General features: G+C 43.2%; 2 protein-coding genes across 2 annotated transcripts in view; both read left to right on the top strand.

Moving 5' to 3' along the window:
- Window positions 1-23,037, top strand: part of SLFN12L (schlafen family member 12 like) — a 94,734-nt gene that overhangs the window by 26,257 nt on the left and 45,440 nt on the right. The gene's annotated exons all lie outside the window — the stretch shown is intronic.
- Window positions 11,311-19,435, top strand: LOC128570571 (schlafen family member 13-like). Its single transcript, XM_053569871.1, has 4 exons — window positions 11,311-11,945; window positions 12,333-12,396; window positions 14,730-14,895; window positions 15,634-19,435. The coding sequence occupies exons 1-4, from the start codon at window positions 11,847-11,849 to the stop codon at window positions 15,881-15,883; spliced, it is 579 nt and encodes a 192-aa protein (XP_053425846.1). The 5' UTR covers window positions 11,311-11,846; the 3' UTR covers window positions 15,884-19,435.

Raw genomic sequence — 23,037 nt, 5'->3', positions numbered from 1 at the left:
TGTGGTGGTCAGTGTGAAGAACAGGTTGAAGTATTTCCCGTAGAGCTGGTCTTGTTGTGGCGAATTTCCTCAATGTTTGTATATCCGTAAATGATTTGATTTCTCTGTCAATTTTGAAGCTTAGCTTAGCAGGGTACAGAATTCTGGGCTGAAAATTGTTCTGTTTAAGTAGATTAAAGGTAGATGACCATTGTCTTCTTGCTTGGAAAGTTTCATTAGAGAAGTCTGCGGTCACTCTGATGGATTTGCCCCTGTAGGTCAACTGGCGCTTACTCCTGGCAGCTTGCAGAATCTTTTCTTTTGTCTTGACTTTGGACAGGTTCATCACAATGTGTCTTGGAGAAGTTCTGTTAGAGTTGAGGCAACCTGGGGTCCGATATCCCTCTGAAAGCAGTGTGTCAGAATCTTTGGTGATGTTTGGGAAATTTTCTTTTATAATATTCTCTAGTATGGCTTCCATTCCTCTGGGGCATTCTTCTTCCCCTTCTGGAATTCCTATAACTCGTATGTTGGAACGCTTCATAAAGTCCCATAATTCTGACAGTGAACGTTCTGCTTTCTCTCTCTTCTTTTCTGCCTCTTTTACTATCTGAGTTATCTCAAGAACTTTGTCTTCTACCTCTGAAATTCTTTCTTCTGTGTGGTCTAACCTGTTGCTGATACTTTCCATTGCATCTTTAAGTTCCCTGATTGACTGTTTCATTTCCTTCAGCTCTGCTATATCCTTTTTATATTCTTCATATCGTTCATCTCTGATTTGATTCTGTTTTTGGATTTCCTTTTGGTTATTTTCCACTTTATTAGCAGTTTCCTTCATTGTTTCCATCATTTCTTTCATTGTTTTCAACATGTGTATTCTAAATTCCCTTTCTGTCATTCCTAACATTTCTGTATAGGTGGAATCCTCTGCAGTAGCTACCTCATGGTCCCTTGGCGGGGTTGTTCTGGACTGGTTCTTCATGTTGCCTGGAGTTTTCTGCTGATTCTTCCTTATGAGTGATTTCTTTTATCTGTTTCCTTGCCCTAATTTTCCTTTCACTTCCTCTTGCTCTTTAAATTCTTGTGCCTGTGGACTAAGGGTTACAGGACCAGATGGGTGAGAAGGTTGAAGAGCAAAAAAGGGATGAAAGAAAGGAGGGCCGAGTGATAAGAAAAAAAAGAAAGATAGAGAAAGGAGCGGGGGTGGGGATAAGGAATATTGACAAAAAGAAGAGAGGCACAGAAAGAGGGAGACAGGGTAATATAGGTGTACAGTAGGGTACTTTGACACAACCTTAAAAAACCCCACCTTCTGGGGGTGGCCAGTGGGGTGGTTCCCTTGAGGTCAGCAGGTCTTTGCTAACCTGATCAGACACAGTACCCCACCTCCACCAAGTAGAGAGGAAAGACAAAAATGCTATAAATCAAACCAAAACAAGCAAACAGAAAACTTTACGGGGATAAAATTGGGTGAAAAACCAAATGATAGTGGTAGAAACACTAGCAAAAATGAAGTTGTAGTTATTAAAAAAGGCAGCAATAGGAAATTATAATTAAACTAGAAAAATTGAGAAAGAAAAAGGGATCTGTATGGAAAAGATTGAAATTAAAAAACAAAAGAACATCAACAACGTCAAAATAAACAAACAAACAAAAAAAACAACCAAACAAAAAAAAAAAAAGAAAAAAATACACAACCAAAAACAAAGCAGTTTGTATATGTTATTGAATATTGTCTGGGCAACACGTGGTCTTCTGGGGTATGAGATGTTAGTCACAGTTCTGATACGACTGGAGGCTGCTGATTTCTCCAACCCCAGCAGGTAGACACCCTAAATCTCTCTTCAGCCCTCTTAAAAGGCACTTTGAACTTGTAAACTTGCTGAGCAGAAGCTTTCCCAGCTTTCTCGCTGGAATCACTGCTGAAGTGGCTATCCATTTACCCAGTGTGCCAAAACCGGTCTCACTCTGCCCCTGAGGGTTAGGGCTGCAAGGCGGCTCAGACCCCACCCTTAGGCTACTTGGTTGCTGGGTTACCAGCTCACACCCGTTTCTAGCTCTGTGACCCTGAGGGCGGAGCTTGCCGGGGCAGATCACTGACAATGGCTCTGTGTGACCCACCGCCAAACACTTTTAGCTCTGTCTGGCTCAGCGGCTCAGACTGGGGCCCTAGATAACGCCAAAGTTCTCCGCACTCCCGCTCAGGCCTTCCCCAAGGCAGTTCAACTCAGTGCCAAGTCCAAGGACATCAAAACAGTTCACAGGTAAGGCCTTTCTGGTTTGCAGTCTCCTGCTACTGAACTTACAGTTGTGGGCGGGTTTAGACGGATTGAACACACGCGACGACTTGCCGGTTTTCCACTGTTTTAGTCCTCCTCTTGGGGTCCAGAAGTCTCTCGCTGACTCCCTGTAGCCTCATAGGAGTGATGATAGGCAGTTCCCACCAGCCAGAGATGCCTGGAGTCCTATCTCCCCCGACTCACGGTGCCCAGATGCAAGGAAGCTGTTACTCGGCTGCCATCTTGCTCCCACCCGATGGGACCTGAACAGTTTTTAATGCTCAAGCAGTTCTGTTCTTGTGCATGACTTGTAACTTAATTTACTGTGTAAAAATGCTTACATTATTTCCTTAGCTTTGTTTGTTGCATATAAATAGAATGCTTGTTAAGTATGTCAAAACATAATCTTGTGAATTTTTGTTAATGTATTATATGAGCTATATTTTTCTTTTGCCCAGAAAGACGGCTTGTATATCGCTTTTGGAAGTTTCTGTTCTGTAATGTCTTTAGAGCTGACAGTGTGTTAGGTTTTTTTTTCTTCATGCTAAAGTGTCAGTTGGTGGTTTTGTGAACTGGTCAGAAATTCACAGGTCTTAAATGTTTTGGAGAAATTTATATTGGACACTGCTCTTTGTCTAGCCAATGAAAGATGTTAATATAAACATCTTTTTAATATAAAAAGAAAAGATACCAGGGAGTTTGCCTTCTCTTGCGGCGCCCTCAAACTAGAGGTCATGTGAGTGCACAGAGAGACAGCAGCCATCTATAAGCCAAGAGAAGAGACATCAGACTAAAACTCCCCTCCTAACACCTTGATCTTGGACTTCTGCTTCCAGAACTGTGAGACATGAGTTTCATTGTTTAAACCAATGTGGGGCAGCTCCTGTAGCTTAGTGGGTCGGGCGCAGTGCGCTGGCCCACATACACCCAGGCTGGGGGGTTCAAACCCAGCCTGGGCCTAATGACAACTGCAACAACAACAACACAAACCCAATACAGCTGCGATCCAGAAATTCGATAAGTCAAAATCGGAGAAAACAGAAACGCAAGTAAAAAAATCCATTGTTTTCCAAAGGAAGGATCAAACAGGCCAGTGAGACCAGCACTGCCAATACCACAGTACATTCCACAAGCTTCGCTTTCTTATTCTCCTGCCTTTGACTGTTTAACTGTAAGATGCAAAGAGACTGGATCACGTTTAAGTGACTGCTGCCATTTCACATCAAAGAACTATTGAGAAGGAAGTTTGGGGTCGTAAAGGTTGAGTCCGCCTCTCCCATCTGCCTGTCTGACTGGTAGGGAAGGAAAAGAGCTTGCTTGTTGATGAAGGAAAAAGTGGGGTGGGAGGACAGTGAAATCTAGAGTAAAACCAAGCTAGCCCAAGGTATCCTGCAGGCTGTAAAATGAAGTTTAATCGGAGTGTCATTTTTTTCATGATTTTAATTATTGGAATGCATTTTTAATATGCAAATGAAAATATTTAAAGCCTAAAAAAAAATCAGACATGTGGCTAACATTATATTTCTGTTGGGCAGTGCTGATGTATGAATTATTAAAATAGGTCTGTTTTTTGTTAAAATTAGTCTGTCCCCTGTTACACTAGAGCAATTGTTCTCAACAGAGTGGGGGAGGGAAGTTTTGTCCTTTAAGGGACATAATATCTGGAGAGATTTCTGGTTGTCATATCTTGAGGGGAGTATATTTATAGTACCTAATGTTTAGAGGCTAGGGATACTGCTAAGCATCCCACATTGTACAGGATAGTGCCCCACAGCAAAGAATTTTCCACCCCTAAATCTCGATAATACCAAGCTGACGAACTTTGAACTACAGGAAGAATGAATGTAGCTCTAGCCTCCTTATTTTGTTTTTTGGTTTTTATTTTTTTATTTTTTTGGAGGCACAGTCTCACTTTGTCATCCTCGGTAGAGTGCCATGGAGTCCTAGCTCACAGCCACCTCAAAATCCTGGGCTTAAGCAATTCTCTTGTGTCAGCTCCCCCAGTAGCTGGGACTACAGGCGCCCACCACAACACCCAGCTATTTTTAGAGACAAGGTCTCACTCTGGCTCAGGCTGGTCTCAGGACCTGTGAGCTCCGACAATCCACCCTCCTTGGCCTCCCAAGTGCTGGGATTACAGATGTGAGCCACTGTGCCCACCTGGCCTCTAGCCTCCTTAAATAAGTATTTTCAGGTCAGAAGAGTAGAACTGGTTAGAGTTTTAATCTGATCAAAGTGAGGGAGTGTTTTGCTTTATGATAATTAAGGCCCAATGGATTGAGTTTTCCTACATTGCTCGTGAACTGGTAAATGGAATGAAGATTCCTGGAGGATTCAATGGTCCTAATAGAGACCTCAACCTTTAGAAGTCCAAGTAGTAGAGTGGCAAGAGCTGCTTGTTTCTACTGAAGTGGTAATAATATGTCAACTCAGGGAAGTAGTTTCCTTTGAGAAATAGCCTATCTTCAGAGGATATTAGAAAATAAAGGCATTACTGTCTCTCAAATTCTAAGGTTCCTTATTGATCATTGCAGCATCCTACTTAAGTGCTTACATAAATCTAGTAGAAGGGGTCTCTAAGGATCCCAGGGAGATAAAAATGAAATTAAGCCAAAATCTTTGATCTTTACACATGCTAAGTCTTCAAGAAACACTCCTGGAAGAAATAATACAAACTCAGCGGTAATCCTGTAGACATGAGTCTGTGAAACGTGTATACATTTCTTGAATGCACTAAAGAATTTAATCTTCTGAACTTTGAATCTTATCTCTTCTACTTGAAAAACACTATATACATAAGAAATAAAATCTGTTTTTTTTGAGACAGAGTTTTACTTTGTCACCCTCGGTAGAGTGCTGTGACATCATAGCTCACAGCAACCTCAAACTCTTGGGCTCAAGTGATTCTCTTGCCTCAGCCTCCATAGTAGCTGGGACTACAGGCACCTGCCACAACACCCGGCTATTTTTTTGTTGTTGTTGTTGTTGTTGTTTGTTTAGCAGGCCCAGCCAGGTTTGAGCCCACCAGCCCCCGTGCATGTGGCCGGTGCCCTAACTACTGAACCACGGGTGCAGCCCAGGAAATAAAATCTTTAGATGAATGTAAATATTACAGTCAAAATAAAATAAACATGAAATCAATTCCATCTTTCTCACATAAGTCATTTCTCTCTCTAAACATTTTGAGTTGAAAAATAGGAAAACTTGACATCAGAACTACGGTGACAGTGCTGATAAAGAAGCTAGACCTTGAAATTAATGTCAGGCCAGAAATTAGTCGTAACTAACGAATTTAAGAATCCTTTCATTACTAAGACTTTGAATGAATATTTAGTGGGCTTTAGTATTATTTGTCAAAAAATGCAAGAGAATCAAAATTGATGCTTGTAATTAAGGAATCCCCTCTTGTTAAAATTGTTTCATGGATTCAAGGTATACAAAATGGGTGTGTGTCTTCTCCCTGATTTTCCATGGTGTGAAATAAAGATGCAAAGAAGGCATTTTCAAAACATTTGGATGGCTTTGCAATTTCCAAAATGGGTTTACACTTAGCTACTAATTCAGACTGTAAACCTGCCCTCCTACTAAGTTGGTGATAATGGAAAGGGCTACCACCACGCTGGGTTTTGATAACTTCAGAAAACCCAGCAAATTATCTGCCCTCCCAGAGTTATTCCGTTTATGCCATCAGGGTAAAATGTAAAGCCATCCTATTTCTCTTGGAAAACATTTTGAGCCCTCACTTACTTATTGCTGAATGAGTGTCGGCCTGCGCAGAATCACTCAGGGGGCTGAGGGTCTGCAGAGGGTGCAGAGAGGAGGTCTGAAGGCTGACTTGCTTTTATGCACAAAAAGGGAAGGAAACACACACAGGTGCTGACCGCTTTCAGTCCTGGTAAGGACAGGAAACATGATTACCGGCAGAGCCAGAGAAACTAATCTCACACTCTTTAAACCCAGCCTGGGTATGGGGCAGAACTGGGACTCCATCTTCTGCCTGGAACCTTCCAGGGAGAAGGGCGGCAAGGCGGGTTGGTGGGGGTTGGCAGGGGAGAAGGGTGGATGGGAGGGAAGGCTGAAGAGGGAAGAAGTGAGGCTGGGAGGAATACACAGGACTCTGCATTGTAGTAGTTTTCATTTTCTAAGGTGGGTAGTGGATACGTGGGTGGTGGCATACTTTTTATAAATTTGATCTTTTCTTTTGAGACGGAGTCTCACTATGCTGCCTTCAGTAGAGTGCTTGGCATCACAGCTCACAGCAACCTCAAACTCTTGGGTTCAAGCAATTCTCTTGGCTCAGCCTCCCAAGTAGCGCCCAGTACAGGCACCCACTACACCCCCCAGCTATTTTTGTTGTCGTTGTCATTGTTGTTTAGCAGGCCTGGGCCGGGTTTGAACCTGCCAGCCTTGGTGTATGTGGCTGGTGCCCTACCCGCTGAGCTATGGGTGCTGCCAAAATTTGAAATATTTCTGAATAATTTAACTTAAGAGACAGGTAAGGATCTCCCTCTGTTGCTCAAGCTGGAACGCTGTGGTGTCGTCATAACTCACTGCAACCTCAAACTCTTGGGTTCAAGCGATCCTATCTATAGGGTCTTAGAAAGTGCTGGGGCTACAGGCATGAGTCACCACACTGGCCCCATAAAATGTAAGGAATTAGTTTTAACCTTATTCCTGCAGGGATAACCAAGTCTAGCGTTTCCTGGACCTTTCCTCATACCTGGAAGAGTTCTTAGTTCCCAGGGTGGCTCCCCTTTCCTCTGTGGGACAGCCACTTCTGGGGTGACCTCACTCCCTGTCTGGGAACTGGAAGGACCTGAGGTCTCAGCTTGCTTTCCTGGGGGAAAGTGAAAAGTGCACAGCCAGACTGTGGCTGCAGTTTGTTTGTTTGTAAAATATAGTGTAATCTCTCGCCCAGCCTAGAGTGCCATGGCATCATCATAGCTCACAGCAAACTCTTGGGCTGAAGTGATCTTCCTGCCTCAGCCTCCCAAGTAGCTGGAACAACAGGAGCCCGCCACAGCACCCTGCTAATTTTTTTAATTTTCGGAGAGGAGGTCTAGCTCTTACTCAGGCTGACCTGGAACACTGGAGCTCAAGGGATCCGCCCTCCCGGGCCTCCCACAGAGCCAGGATTATACAGAGCTATTATGCCCCGCCTGTTTGTTTTGCAAATGAGGTTTCTGGAGCCTCTGTCCCTAACATCGCCAAGTTCAGAATCTCCCCTCTTCCCAGCAGGTGTAGGGATAATAACCTTGACCTGTCAGTGGGCTAGAAGGCCAGCATCCTTCCCTGGGACAGATCCCAGAAATGGACGTTTGGGCAGCCATCTCGCATCCCGCCAGCGGGGCTCCCGGCCTCCCCACCTGCGGTGAGGAGGTGTCTCCCACCCATCCCTGGCCGAGCTAAGAGAGGGGCGGGGGAGAAAGTAAGTGCGGCCGGAGTCTCAGGTCCCCTGGGCAGGGGCGTCGCGTCGGGGAATTGTCCAGGCCTCTGTCGGTGAGGCGCAGAGGGGACACCTTCAGCAGGATGACCCGTCCACCAAGCCTGTGGTCTGTTTTTCTTATAGGTTTACTTTTTTACAAATAGCTGTATTGAGCTATAATTGACTCGCACCTCACTGCACGTGCTTAACGCGTGCGATGTGACGCATGTAACACACCAGAGGGAAACTCTTGAAACCATCACCACAATTAAGCCAAAGAATCTATCTGGAGCAAAATTACATGGGGCCCAAGAAAAACACCTTCCAATAACCAAAATAAACAATAGTTAAAGATCAAAATTAATAAAAAAATGCGTAATGAATAAAACATAAAAAAAATTGCACAAAGACAGGATCCCACCCCACATTCGATCAGTCTCCCATCTCCCCTGTGCCAGCCCTCCTCCCACCTCCCAGGAGGCCTCCCCTTTCCAGCTGGCTCCCTTCCTGTGTGCTAAGTAGGTGACTATGAATTGTTTCTGGATTCTCCTCTGTTCCTTTGCTGTGATGGTCTAATTTGCACCCCTCACATTGCTGTCATGTTAGAGTTACTGGTTCTTCAGGCTTGTGGGGCTGGCCTTACCTCATTGCCCTGACAGGCCTCCAGCACAGCAAGGACTAGAAGTGAAAATGGTCAACTTACCTCATTCCAGAACTCTGAGGAGACTTTCTGATATTTCCTCACCGAGTGTGGTTTATGAATGTTTTTATTTTGTAAATAATCTTTATTAGATGAAAGATTTTTCTTTCTGCTCCTAATTTGCTGAGAGATCTTTTGTAAAACCATGAGTGGTGGTTGAATTTTTGTCCCACATTAGAGCATGAGATGCTGTGGCAGATGTCACAATGTTCAACAGGTTGGGGCGTCTGCAGGAGAGCAGAGGGAACGTGCATTACTTCTGAGCATAATTTTCAGGAGTCAAATGCTTTTTGTGCATCCACTGAAGTGGTTACATACTGTTCTCCTTTTCTGTTAATGTACTGACCAGGTTGATTGATTTTCACATGTTAATCATTCTTGGATACCTGGAGTAAGCCTCTGTCCTGATGTAATATATTTTTATATATTGCTATATCCATTTTACTTATATTTTCTTAAGTGATTTTAAAATTTATGTTTATGGCAGAGATTGTGCTATAGTTTTCCCTTCTCTTAATATTCTTATCAGAATTTGAAATCAAGGTTAGCTAGTCTCATAAAAGAGCTAGGAAGTGTGTTCTTGTTTATTTTCCAGAAGGGTTTTTGTAAGATTGGTGTTATTTTTTGTTTGGGGTTTTAAACTGTACTTTGTTACTGTAAGATCCTCCCTCTCTCTCTCTCTCTTTTTTTTTAACTTATGAACCTTAAGCATGCAAAGGTTTTCTAAATGGAACTGCTTCCACAGTCTGCCCGCTGTATATCAATAGCTAAATAATAAAGATCATTCAACTTGGAGTTCTCTCTTTCATAGTACTTTTTTTTTTTTTTTTTTAGAGGCAGGGTCTCCATTTCTTTTTCTTTTTCTTTTTTTGCAGTTTTTGGCTGGGGCTGGGTTTGAACCCACCATCTCTGCCATATGGGGCCAGCACCCTACCCCTTTGAGCCACAGTCACCACCTGGATCTCCATTTTTTATAGTTCTTCTAAGCAGTGTATGTGACACACACCCCAGAGGTAGGAAGGACCTCTTTAATCAATTGTGTTACTTGATTTTACAGGGTTTTATTTTTTTGGAGACAGTATCTTGCTCAGTCTCCCAGGCTAGAGTGCGGTGGTCTCTTCATAGCTCACTGACTTCTGTACTCAAGTCTTCCTTCTGCCTCAGCCTCCTGAGTAGCTGGGACTACCATTCTCTCTTCTCTGTTGTAGACAATTTCTAAAAATAAAACTGACAAAATGCTGAGCAATGCCTTGATGAGTCCCAAAGGACCACAGATCCATAGCCTCTTATTTGGAGAATTAATCCCTGGAGTGTAAGATTTATATATTACACCAAAACCAACAGAGGTTGACTCCAGGTATCTCAAGTGCATTATACAGTATGTGAAAGTCATGCGTCCTAATCTACCCGGGGTTAGAACACCTGCACTAAGAAAGCCTCCTCCCCTCTCATTTGCCCACATCTTTGGACCACACAGTCGTATTGGCAGAGAGGGCAGAGTGTGTCCTGTTTCACCCACAGGGCAATGCTTACATTTTCCCCAGATCACATCACAATCCTCTGTTTTTTCCAGCTTGATATCTAAGTCAGGCAACCATGGACCCTACACATGGTGCGGGTACTGTACTCTATACTTCCAGGCTTCATGTGGCCACCCCTTCAACTTCAGAGAGCACATTCCGTTGTCCTCCAGAGTTGGAGCCAGAACTCCCACTCCCGGACTGAGTGCACAGGGTGCAGGGCTCCTGGTGTGATCTTCAGTGTTGGTCATGGGGACTGCACAGAGCAGGTGGCCAGACTGGGTTAGTGTTATTTGTTCAACAGTGTTTAGGCTAAATTCTCCCAGAGACAAACATTATTAGACTAACACACACAGGTGCCCACACACACACAGACTAGGTGTTTGGGGGAGTTTTTGGAGGGCAGGGAGGGAACCCCCTAACTCCCCCCAAAATGAAACTCACAAACTGTATTTCCCATGCCTCTGAGCAATTAGATATGTCTTGTTCCCAAGGACTGGCCAAGGGGATGTGATTGGAAGTTAATATATGTAATTTTTCCATCATGCCCTTAAAACAAAGAGTGTGCCTTCTCTTCTCTTTTCCTCTGGCTGAAATGTGAACAAGATGCCAGAATCTGGTACAGCCTTCTTGGAGCAGAGGACGGTGTGATAAATTGTAATATTGTGTTAAATTGCAATATCATTCAGTTAGCTTAATATCCCCACCCAGAAGTACATCATATTCTCTGCCCCGTTGGTGTCAGGCTTGGCAATGTGACTTCTTGTGATTTGTGAAATATTTGTATAAGCAGATATAAAGTGTGTTAGTTCTGAGCAGAATTTTTCAGAGCCCCTGAGGGGTTCTGCCATGTTCTGTTTTCCTTCTGATATAAGATGGGCAATGAGATGCATTCAGCTGGGTCCTGCAGTGAAAATGATGAAAAGGAGAGCCAAATTGGCTCCACAATAGACACGTAGTTTAAGCAAGAAATGAACGTTTGTTGCCCAAATTATAGCCAACACCTGGCCCTACTTTTACCAAAACTTTGTGCAGTCTTGGTATTAGACGTCATGTCCCAGAGTCATTTGGGATTCTCTCACGTGGTCCCTGTACCGCCTTCTACTGCCGCCTTTTTCTGAACCATTTGCAAGCAAGTAGTGGATGATATACATTTATCTCTAAATACTTCAGTGGGTGTTTCCTCCAAATAATAACATTTACAGGAGCATCATAAAAAATCAGGGTGTGACCACTGATACAATAGTCTTATCCAATCTATTAGACATTATTTGAATTTTATCAATTGTCCTACAAATGAGTTTATGGCAAAAGAAAACAAACTTCTGGGCTTAGCCTCTGTAGCTCAAGCAGCTATATAGGCTTTTTTTTTTCCCCTTTTTTTGGTCATTTTTGACCGGGGCCAGGTTTGATCCCACCACCAGCGGTATATGGGGCCGGTGCCCTACTCCTTTGAGCCACAGGCATCGCCCGTACAGGATGCATTTTAACTTATTATAAGAAATATACATGACTTCATGGATAATGAAAGAATCTTAAAGCAGTGTATACCCAGGTTTTCCCACTTATTCTTTGTGGTGTAACTATCATGATTTTTATTTCTACATTGTAACAGCACAATACATAGTTTTATTTTAAATAAAATTTTTTTTAGGCTGGAGTGCAATGATACGGTTATAGCTCACTGCAGCCTCCAACTCTTGGCTGAAAGAATCTTTCTGTCTCAGTTTCCCAAATAGTTAAGACTATAGACGTGGACCATCCCGCTGGCTAATTTTTTAATTGTTGAGCGGGGTCTGGCTATGTTGCGCATCCTGGTCTCCAGCTCCTAGACCCAAGTGTTCCTCCTGCCTTGGCCTCCCAAAGTGTTGGGATTACAGGCATTCGTCACCACACTTAGCCTAAATGATCATTTAAAAATTAATTTTCCATCAAGAAAGAGCATGTTTTATACTTTTATCTGCATATTTACTATCTTTGGTGCTTTTCATTTCTTTTGTAGATTTGAGTTTCAATCTGGTATCTTTTTGCTTCAACCTAAGGTGAGCTAGCATCTTCTTTTTTCTTTTGTAAATGAAATTTATTGGCTGTTAAAGGTCAGTACAGACATTTCAATTTGTGCATAATTCTTAACATGCAAACACAAAATCTAAAAAGCCATTGATTGTAATTACTTTTTATTTTTATTTATTTATTTATTTTTGAGACAGAGTCTCAAGCTGTCGCCCTGGGTAGAGTGCTGTGGTATCACAGCTCACAGCTCACAGCAATCTCAAACTCTTGGGCTCAAGCAATTCTCTTGCCTATGGTCGACTTTTGCTGTTCCAAACCAAGGGTGGAGTATAGCACCAAACTCATGGAGGTGTTTAAGGGAGAAGAGTTGTATGGTAGTCTGTGTGTGATTAAAGTGCAGCATTTCTTCTGTGCAGTGTTCGCCTGCTTCCCAAATCGTGGGTAAGGAACGAGTCAGCATGATGACAAATACAAATGAAGGTAAGAGGGAGCGAGCTCCTCCATCCCCTCCCCGTCCTCTCTGCCTCTTCACATCTCCACGACCTTCTTCATTCTCTGTAGCATTGAGCTCCTCACACCCGCTGAAATTTACTTTAATTCTCCATACTTGTCATATAGGCAAAGGTTTTATTGGGTGAGAAAAAGCCCAAATCAGGTATTTTGGGCTTGTTACTTCTTTTACTACAAAAGAAGAAGAAAAGGGAAAATGTGGCAATGAATTCCTTTATTACAATCCTGTAATTGGAATTTGCTAGAGTCTCACTATAAAAATGACCTCGTGCCTCACTTTAGCATGAGATCAACCCTGGGAGTCTAGAGCCAGTGTTGGGTGAAGTTTGTTTGGGTTGGGGTTAGTGCCTGTGCAGGAAGATAAAACATGATGATTTGAATTTAAAAGAGAGTGTTTTACATTTCACTACAACTCCAGGTACAACCTAGTCAAACATGGAAGAAGAATCATTATCCTGAATAGAAGAACATCATTCAAGATTCCAAAGAATGGCTTTAAATGAGTCAGGGAAGGGTGAAGTATCTGACTTTGTGGCCTGAACTGTACCCTGTTAAGTGAAATTTAGGCACAGCCTTATATGGTCTTTTCCAGATGTGAGGAGTGAAATCAGAAAGGGTCAAATGTTCTTTCTTTCAGAGTTGGCTGAGGCATTTGCATCTAAGGGGAGCCTGTTGGAGAGGTATCCGCTTTATGAAGCAGTATATCCTAAGAATGGTCTGGAACATAAAGCAGGTCTCCAACAACATTTCTTAGCATATACTAACTGCCAGGTTTTACATTAGCAGAAGGAGTGATGTTTTAACATATTTGTTTAAAAACAAATCTGTGAATGATTGTGTTATGCAGATCCAAATGTGTAAAGTGATAATGCCCTAACCCTCTTGGGGATGAATTTCAGGTACAATTAGAGATCATCTAGTTTAGTGGTTGCCAAATCTGACTGATTGTCAGAAATACTACAGGAAGGCTCGGCACCATTAGGTCAGTGGTTAGGGCACCAACCACGTACACCAGGGTTGGAGGGTTCGAACCAGGCCCTGGCCTGCTAAAAACAATGACAACTGCATCAACAACAAAAAAATAGCTGGACATTGTGGTGGGCACCTGTAGTCCCAGCTGCTGGTAGGCTGAGGCAAGAGAATTGCTTAAGCCCAAGAGTTTGAGGTTTCTGTGACCTGTGATACCATGGCACTCTACCAAGGGCGACATAGTGAGACTCTGTCAGAAAGAAAGAGAGAGAGAGAGAGAGAGAGAGAGAGAAAGAAAGAAAGAAAGAAAGAAAGAAAGAAAGAAAGAAAGAAGAAAGACAGACTGCAGGAAGTAGTTAAACATGCATATGTCCAGGTCCCCACCAATAACTTATAAACATGTAGTTTTCGGGGATGAGGCCTGGGCACACGCATTTGAGCAGGCTTCTCCAATTATTCTGATGCTCTGCTAGGCAGGAAATCACACATCTAGTAGAAGTGCAGGCAAAGAAGGGGGCGCTGTGGAATAATTGACCACTTCTGGTCAGCTTTTCAGAGATGCCAGAATTCTATCTGTGAAAAGAATAAAAATGTTCACCAGGTAGAATATAATGACACAGAGAAAGCACAGGTAATTTCTCTTGAAGAAGCCAGAGGGAATGAGCCTCCAGTGTCCCAGACACAGCACAAAATAAGAATGAAAGATTATGGACAATGTTCAGTAACTGTTTTCCTCACTGCCCCAATTTTTTTTTTTTTTTTTTTAGCAAAGTTTTGTCTAGGAGTTCCTACTTAGAAAGGGAAACCTAGATTTCTAGAGGAGGAAAGTTGGCAGGTTTAACTTCACAACTGAACATATTAAACGTGAGATCTGACGGTAGAACATTATATACAAATGTCCTATGTGTGTCTAATTATTTATCACAGGCCTGATACCTAATTGGTCTGCTTTAGGCCTGTTTTCAACCAAATAGTTTTCTTACTTACCTGAGATGTTTGTAGTTATTTGCTTATCAGAAAGGTTTTTTAACATTTGGCAAGAGGAATCCGAGATTTCAGAGTAATTGGAGACACACATGGTTTTCAGTTTCTCAGGCTCCATAAATCCTTTATAGCTGACAAATTCTACTGTCCATGAGATACACAGAAGGGCAACATGATTCAGTTCACCGGATTTGTAGGGTGTGGGCTAAAGAGAGGTGCACCAGAAGGAACTTCTCCTAAATTGGACAAATATTTGAGGGCTTTCCTTTCCCCTTTTTAATGTAAGATGTGGCTTATACAAAATAATACAAACACAATTTTAAAGTCTTATCTATTTTTTTCATACCTAGTGCCATCAGATCATTTGAGATGCATTATCAAATCCGTCTCGCAGAAGCTGGTCTCAGAGCATGAAGGACCGAAGGAGTTAATAGACACTCAAATGTATCCTTTCTCTCAGGGAATTTTGATCTTCTCCAGCAGTCGGCCAGTGGATCTGAACTTGCAAGAGAAGAAGTGAGTCATCTGTGACGGTCTGCTGATAGCACGGAACAATCCCCCCATTCTCTACACCATTCTCGGGGAGCAGGAGGCAGGGGGGGCAGGGTGACTACACAGAGACAGCCAATTGTTTGGAGGAGAAGCTGAAGAGCAGGGAGGGCTACACTGGGAAGGTCACACTCAGGGTCATCTGCATTAGTCCTGAGAACTTAGAGTGCTTGGGGGTGCAGTCTTTCCCATAGGTTTCCCCATGTCCTCTACCCTTACAGATGACCAGCAAGTGGAAGCCTTGCTTCAGGCCCTGGTGGTTGTCCTGCTTGGCTTCAGGCCTTTTCTGGGTGACCAAGGGTATTTAAAACTGCTCGTACTCCAACAGTATGAGCTATTTTCTAAAAACCTCCCTGAGGACAGAGAATTGTTTGTCCATGGCTTGCCCGGCTCAGGGAAGGCAACCATACCCATAAAGATCATGGAGAAGATCAGGAATGTGTCTTACTGTAAGCCAAATAGAATTCTCTGTGTTTGTGAGAACGAGCCTTTCAGGAAATTTATCAGGTAAGCAGTTAGACCTGTGTCTCTAAGCACTATTTAATTTGGGTTTAATTTTCTCGGCTAAGTCACCTTGTTCCTTGACAACTGAGTGATAAAGTGATCTATGGCAACAGACTGTGTTCAGGGGAGTATGGCAGAGTACTTTTCTGCTTTTTTTGTTTACTTAGAGAAAACCTGAGTGTGTCATTTTAATTTTTACAGTAACAAAAACATCTGCAAGGCAGTAACCTTGAAAACTTTCATGGAAAATGGCTTTGAATATATCCAACGCATCATCATCAATGGAGCTCAGAATTTCAGCACTGAAGTTGGGGAATGGTATAAGAAGGCAAAAACCATCACTCAGAGAGCACAGCCTCGCCCAGGAGTTTTCTGGATCTTTCTAGACTACTTCAAGGGCATCTCCATCTTATTTTTCTTTTTTTTTTTAACAACTTATTGTTGGGGATAATTCATTGAGGGTACTATAAGCCAGGTTACACTGATTGCATTTGTTAGGTAAAGTCCCTCTTGAAATTGTGTCTTGCCCCCAGAGCATCTCCATCTTGAATGAGACTGGTCTCCCCCTTTTCTCAGGCCAGTATCCAAAAGCAAAGCTGACTGCAGAAACAATAGTCAACTTCTTACAACGAGAAATGCAAGTAATTAGAAGTAATCCCCCATGTAATGTCCCCCCTGAATCCCTAAAAATGATTCTTGGAGCTGAGTGGGCTCAGGGTAGTCAGGGATTCTTACAAATCGAGACAGACTTGACTTTTCAGGAAATAGTGACCTATGTGGCAGACACCTGCAGTTCTCTCTATGAGAAGGGCTGTTGTATTTATCAGGATGTTGCTGTGCTTGCCAGCACCACAATGGAAGTGGAGTTTTACAGGCGTGAGATCCAGAGAGCAATGGAGAGCAAAAGCGTTGGGCAGCTTAGTGATGCAGGTAACAGGCTCCTGACACTGAGGAAGAAGATTGCGCAGATTAGAAAGGAATGTAAAGGGATTGAGTTCCTGAAAGTGATGAGAAAGAAAGGGGTTAAGCGGCTTAGTAGTAATGCACGTAACAGGCATGAGCTCCAGACAGCGAGGAAGAAGGAAAGGGATGAGCAGTTTAGAAAGGCACGTAACATAACCGCTGATCTCATTGTTTTTGACAGTATCCAGCAATTCTCAGGGCTGGAAAGGAGCGTGGTTTTTGTGATCCTTCCGCAACATCTAATATCTTATGCGATATTCGGCTCTGTCTGGCTTCGAGGGCAAAACAACAACTACATATTCTGAGGTGTCGGTCGTCACTATTAGGAAGAACTCCTAACGAAAAGGAGATGAGATGCGGGCACAGACGGGAACTGTCCTCCTCCCTTCTTGCTCTCCTTTCAGGGGTTCCTCCCTCAACTCTTTTTAGCAGCTCTGGTTGCCCCACATTCTGTCCCCCTGATTTTTCCAGATAGAAAGATGGTGATTTTCTGTGGGAGCTTTGGCAGACTTGTGCCCGGCACTCTGGGTACAAGCCATGAAAACAAGAATCTCATTCTGTGACTTTTCAGTGAGAGCGGAACTTGTAGAAGAGTTTAGAGAGAATCTCAACACGTAGATAACTACAGGTTTGGAAAAGCGGTTTATTTTCCTTTTTAAGGGAGGAAAGAGTCCTGGATGCAAAAGGAAGTGAGAAGTGTTCCCCCAGGGGAAAGGAGTTTGGGATTTTTATTGGCATAAAGGGAAAAAATTAGTTATTGTTGTCAGCTGATAGCAAAAGGCAGCTGTGAAGTGGCTGTGCGAGGTTTTCCTTTTTTCGCCTCTTCTCTGTCAGGCGGACTTATCAGTTTCTCAAGAACACGGTCTGATGGCATGTGGGGGAGGGCCATTCTCCGTGAGATAGTTTATTAGCAACGCCGGTTTTCATCCCCCGCTTCTATTAGAATTGATATTCTTATCAATGGATTCGAGAGTAGTTTCGGCTGGGCTGAAACAATAAGGGCTCTAATTTGGTTTCGTACTAACGTTATAATATGGCGGAGAATATAGGGTCCGAAAATGAGTATTAAATGAGAGTTGTTAGTTCTAAGAGAGACGTTAACTAAGAAATATGGCCACGCATGATGAGGAGAGTCCACGATTTTGACGAGTTGGAAGGATTTTTGCACTGCGAGGAAAGAGGGATGTTACAGAATGCGTGCAGGGGTGTTACTGAACGGGTGTTATCAGAGTTGTGAGTATTGGCAACAACGGACCGGCCTGATAGGTAAGTTAGGATGTGGCGATATTTGTAGAATGACAAGAGAAGTATAAGGAGGAGAACAAGGACAAGCAACCGTATATACTAGAGTATACTATTGAAGTTTACGATTTGGGGGCTTTTGTCAAGTAAATAGAAGTCTGGTATGGATGATGGGCTGGCTGGTACAGGCCAGTGGATTTTCAGTGAGTTCAAGGTGGTGGAAGTAGGTTCCTCTGGAGGATCAGTGGGTTTGTGTTGGGAGAGATGAAACCAGGATCGGATTTTTAGAAGCTTAGTTGTAGTGAGAGTAGTGCGAATTATTTGCAAGGGACCTTTTTGCAAACGGTAGAAGGGCCACATTTGTCTTGTGACATCTTTAAGTAAAGCCCACACTCCAGGTTTTAAATGTTGAGTTCTCTTTAAATTAAGGGGTTGAGGGAGGTGGGCATATGTATATTTTGAAAGAGTTGTCAAGTGATCTCAACCATTGGCAAGGAAGTTTTAGGTGAGGGTGGGGAAATTGAGGTCAAAGGGACAGGCGAGTTTAAAAGGGCTAAGAAGTAAAGGCACTTTAGGGCAGATGTGGCGTCTGTAAAGATCTAGAAAGAGCGTAGGGAAGGTTGTTTATCCAGTGTTGTCATCGTTTGAAGGAAAGCTTTATAAGTTGTCGTTTAAGAGTTGTGTGAATCTCAGGTTAGGACCTTTGACAGAAGTACCATGAGTCGCGAGAAGTCCCTCCTCTTTTCAAATCGCCATGGAAGAGTATAGGACACGATACGTAGACTTAAAATCAGTCTAATGTTCTGTCGTTGATCTTTACCTAATGGTAAGGCCCTAATAAGGGTGATTAGCTCTATCTCAGATGGTTCAAGACCACTCTCAATTGTATGAGTCAATGTAACATTGGTTATTCTGGTTTTTCAGTGGCCATCTTGTATGTATTTTTAACGGTGTATTAATTACGATCTTAAATTTATCTTGAAATTTTATTATAATAACAATTTAAAAACAAGTTTAATTATGAAAATTATCAAAGTCAATTGAATGAAAAGTTTAGGCGGTTTTTTTTTGTTTTTTTTTTTGAGACAGAGTCTTACTCTGTTGCCCTAGGTAGAGTGCTGTGGAATCATAGCTCAAAGCAACCTTAGTCTCCCGGGCTCAAACAATCCTTTCACTTCAGCCTACCAAGTAGCTGGGACTACAGGTGTCTGCCACAAGGCCCCACTAGGTTTTCTATTTTTAGTAGAGAATGGGGTCTTGCTCTTGCTCAGACTGAACTCGAACTCCTGAGCTCAAGCAATCCACCTGCCACCTCAGCCTCCCAGAGTGCTAGGATTACAGGCATGACCCACTGCCCCAGCCTTGAGGTTTTTTTCCTGTTTGTGATAAAATATTTGAAGGGGGGAAGGTTGGGAGAAGGGGCAGAAGGAGTTGAGAGGGAGAAGGGAGTGGGGAGAAGGGAGGCAGGAGGGGATTTGGTAAACTCCCACCTAGTGGGTATAATGTAGGGGTATATGGCACGTCTTCTGGGTGAAGGGCTCAACTACAACTTGGACTTTATCTAAAATATCCAAACAATGTAACGTAATCATTTGTGCCCATATAGTGATCTGAAATTGTGATTCCCTAACTCCATCTGTTTTGAGCAAGTGAACCAGACTTACTCCATTTGTTAAGAGCTTGCAGCTCCCCCCCCATGCCCCATAACCAAAATAGCCCCTTGAGCAAGCAAGTTTACTTATGAACTACAATCAGTGTAACCATGTCTTTGTATCCTCAAATAATCCTAAACAATAAAAAAATTTAAAGTCAATGAACTTGAGTTTTTAAATGTGCTTTGGTACTAAACATTACATGCGCATGGCGTATATATATTTTACATACACACAAACATACTGATGGACAGACAGAAGTAGATTGTTTTAGAGAAAACAAGGCAGGAAATTTATATTTTGAAAGCACAGAGTTAGGACTTTAGGTCTAAATATTGTGTCTTTATGTGTTTATATCCAGGGAAGGAAAAAATTTGTATATGAAGTTTTAGTTAAGCCTTTTTTCAGAGTCTGAGAAAGGAAGTCTGTGCTTTTAAAGGAGTTAGTTGTCTAACCTAAACATAAGATTTGCTTCCCAGTAGGGAATAGCGCAATTGAGTAGTACTAGGAGAGAATCGGTGAAGACCTGATCTCCCAGCAAGCAGAGGCACTGTAGCGTACACAGGGGGGCCGTATTTCCCCCTTTACTCTGATGATGGAGATAGGGGAGGGAAGTAGAGGTTCCAAAAAATTTAGGAAGAGTAGTAGAGTAAGTGGCTCTGATGTTAATCAGAAAATCAACCTGTTTACCTGTGACAGTGACAGTGACCCAAGGGCCAGCCATCTTGATAATGTGACATGGAGTCAGTTTTGAAGCCAGTGTCCATCAATCAGACTGAAGTAGTCCCAGAAGATCCATGAGTATGAAAGATGCCAGCTCAGGGGGCCACTAGTCCCCAAGGCGTGTAGGGTCTCCTGTCTCAAGGAGGGGGCATTCCTGCTTCCAGTGCCTAACTCTGTTGTAGAGAGGACCTGGTCCTGATGGAGCCTGCTTTCGGGGGCATGTCTTATTTCAGTGATCCAGTTGGTTGTAGGGGAACCAGGGCTTAGTTCTGGGGAAGAATATGTTCCTGGTGTCTTCTTGTCTGCCCCTCCATGGTAATCCTATTGTCTCTAGAAAGTCCCTCCTATAATGGTAGCCAGCATTTGGAAAACTTTTTTATTCCCGGGTCCACTGTCAGCCCCATTTCCTCTTGTTTTCTCTCCTCTCATCTCAGTTATTAAGGACCTCAAAGGCCAGGCTTACAAGTTCTGCTTGTGGAGTTTCAGGCCTCTTTTTATGCTTTGGAATGTGTGCCAAATATCAGGGCTGACGGAGAGGTGAAGTGCATGGTTTATGCCTCCCTGCTGCCAGGATCTAAGTCAGTAAAGAGGTGACTGGTTTGAGACAATCATGAAAGAAAAAGACTTGATCGTTTTTCATCCTGGCTCTGAGTAATTTATAATGCCTTCCGACCCAGCAAGCTCCCCAAGAGGGAGCTGGTGTACAGGCAGGGAGGGATTTGAGGCGGTTAGCTGGAGCAAGGCTGTGGCCTGGCAATAGCGGTGGAAAAAAGGGAAAGGAAGAAGGGGAGGGAGAAGTGCACCAAAGGAGAGCACTGATATGGGCGGGGGGCGGGGAGGGGACAGGCAGGGCCAGCCAAAAGAGACAGCATCCGAAAGGAAAGACAGTGAGAGAGATGCAGGGTGAGAAGTCACATGTGGCAGGTGGAGTGAAGATCGGGATGTGTAACAAGTCCAAAGAAAGCCTGCACATAAGGAACTTCAGAGCACTTCCCAAGGGTAACAAAAGGTCCAGCTGCAGAAGGGTATTATGATTCAGAGATCCATTCTTGGGCTAAATCTTCTGATCATCTGATTTATATTATGGCCAGGCTGTATTGCAATAGGAAACTAAATGTTTGTTTCAGGAGGTGGTAAGTCCCCAAATTTTCAAATTCTTTTTTTTTTTTTCAGACAGAGTTTTACTTTGTCACCCTCAGTAGAGTGCAGTGGAGTCATAGCTCACAGCAATCTCAAACTCTTGGGCTCAAGTGATTCTCTTGCCTCAGCCTCCTGAGTAGCTGGGACTACTGGCGCCTGCCACAAGAGATGAGGTCTTGCTCTGGCTCAGGCTGGTCTCAAACCTATGAACTCAGGCAATCCACCCACCTCAGCCTCCCAAATGCTGGGATTACAGGCATGAGCCACTGCGCCCAGCCCAAAAATTTCAAATTCTTAAGAAGATATCCCAATGGGGAATTTTCGTGTGGGGCTCACTGGACATTGTCCATGACAATACCTAGGAGAAAGGAAAGGAAAGGACTTTTGGGGATTGTCATACATCAAAATGCTGAGAATCTGAAAGGGACGTCCCTCACTAGACTGACTACCTTTGGGGTGTTCTTTTTTCCTCAAAAAATTTCCAAATTTTATTCAGACTACAAACCTTTGGATTGAAGAATTTCAGCGAACCCCAAATAGAATAAACATAAAGTTCAAAACTATATGAAACCAAGAACTGTAATATTCAGGAAAAAATAAATGTGTGGCAAAAACAAAGAGCAAAGGCAAGGTTAACCAAAATTCAGGATAGCGGCTACCTCCTGTGTAGCAAGGTAGAGTCCTTGGGCTTCCTCACCTGCAGTTCCACCAGAAGGCACAATGTTTTCCTTCTTTAGCTGCAGATGCCATGTTCATATGACTATGGTAGATGTCATGTTCATACAACTACTGTTCCCCTTGGATATCTAAGTGGACGGGACCTTCTGCGTGTGCAGACCTCCCATCCTGGCTCGTCGGCCACCATGAGCTGAATAAAGCACTCCATACCTACCCTCAGAATCCAAGTTCCTCTCTGGCCTGTCCAGATCAGAATACTTACATTGCACCTCTGGAGAGAAAAATGGACGACCAACCCAAAGGCTTTAAATGCATTCACAAATTCTTTTCTCAAGTGACTTAAGAGGTAAATAAATGTTTGTTTTCATTATTCATCAAATACACACAAAGTAGTTTTTGCATTCATGAATGATACTACAATGAATAGAAAACAAATTCATGCCTTCTTCTTCTGTGTTACTTGTAATAACACAAGCCAGAAACCTGGCCCTCATCATCACATTCTGTTAATTATCACTTTCTACCCTGGCTCAAGCCACCTTTGACCCACCTGACACACTCAGATCCTGTCCTCTCCCTTGAATCCCTGCTCTAACTCAATTTCCATCCTGTAGCCAAAGAAGACACCTTAAAGTGGAATCAATCTTGTTTCTCTTCAACTTGAGGATCTTATCAACTCCCTTGCTATAAGAAGCAACAGAAAGAGCGGTGACTGTGTCTCAAGGAGTAGGGTGCTGAGGGGTGGCGGGTTCAAGTCCAGCCCCAGCAAAACTGGAAAAAGAAAAAAAAAAGCAACAGAAAGACAAGTAAATTGCCCAAGGCCACACTGGTGGGAAATTGCAGAAGCAGGATGCATAATCAACTAGTCCTAGGAAAAATCTGCTAGCCTTACTTGAGAGTCCACGTGTCTTGTCCACCCACTATCCCACCTTGGGTGATCCTGGGAAAGGCGCAGCACTGCTTAGCATAGGGTCATCTGGATAGTGACAGATTCATTTCTCTTCTAACCACTGCCTCTCCCTTTTATATTCCTAACTTTTAGCTTTTACTCAGGCCCTGACTCTGAGCTCCAAGGAATGCCTTCCTGACACGAATGCTTTATGACAGCATTGGAGGCAGTAGCTCACACCAGGCTCAGGCAGTGACTTCATGAACTGTAGCCCTACTTCATTCAAATTCTGCCTTGTTGCCTCAGCAGACACTGAGG

This window comes from Nycticebus coucang, chromosome 18, assembly GCF_027406575.1.
Source record: "Nycticebus coucang isolate mNycCou1 chromosome 18, mNycCou1.pri, whole genome shotgun sequence".
NCBI classification, from domain to species: domain Eukaryota; kingdom Metazoa; phylum Chordata; class Mammalia; order Primates; family Lorisidae; genus Nycticebus; species Nycticebus coucang.
Note: the sequence above shows the minus strand (reverse complement) of the source record. Positions and strands in the feature narration are given on the sequence as shown.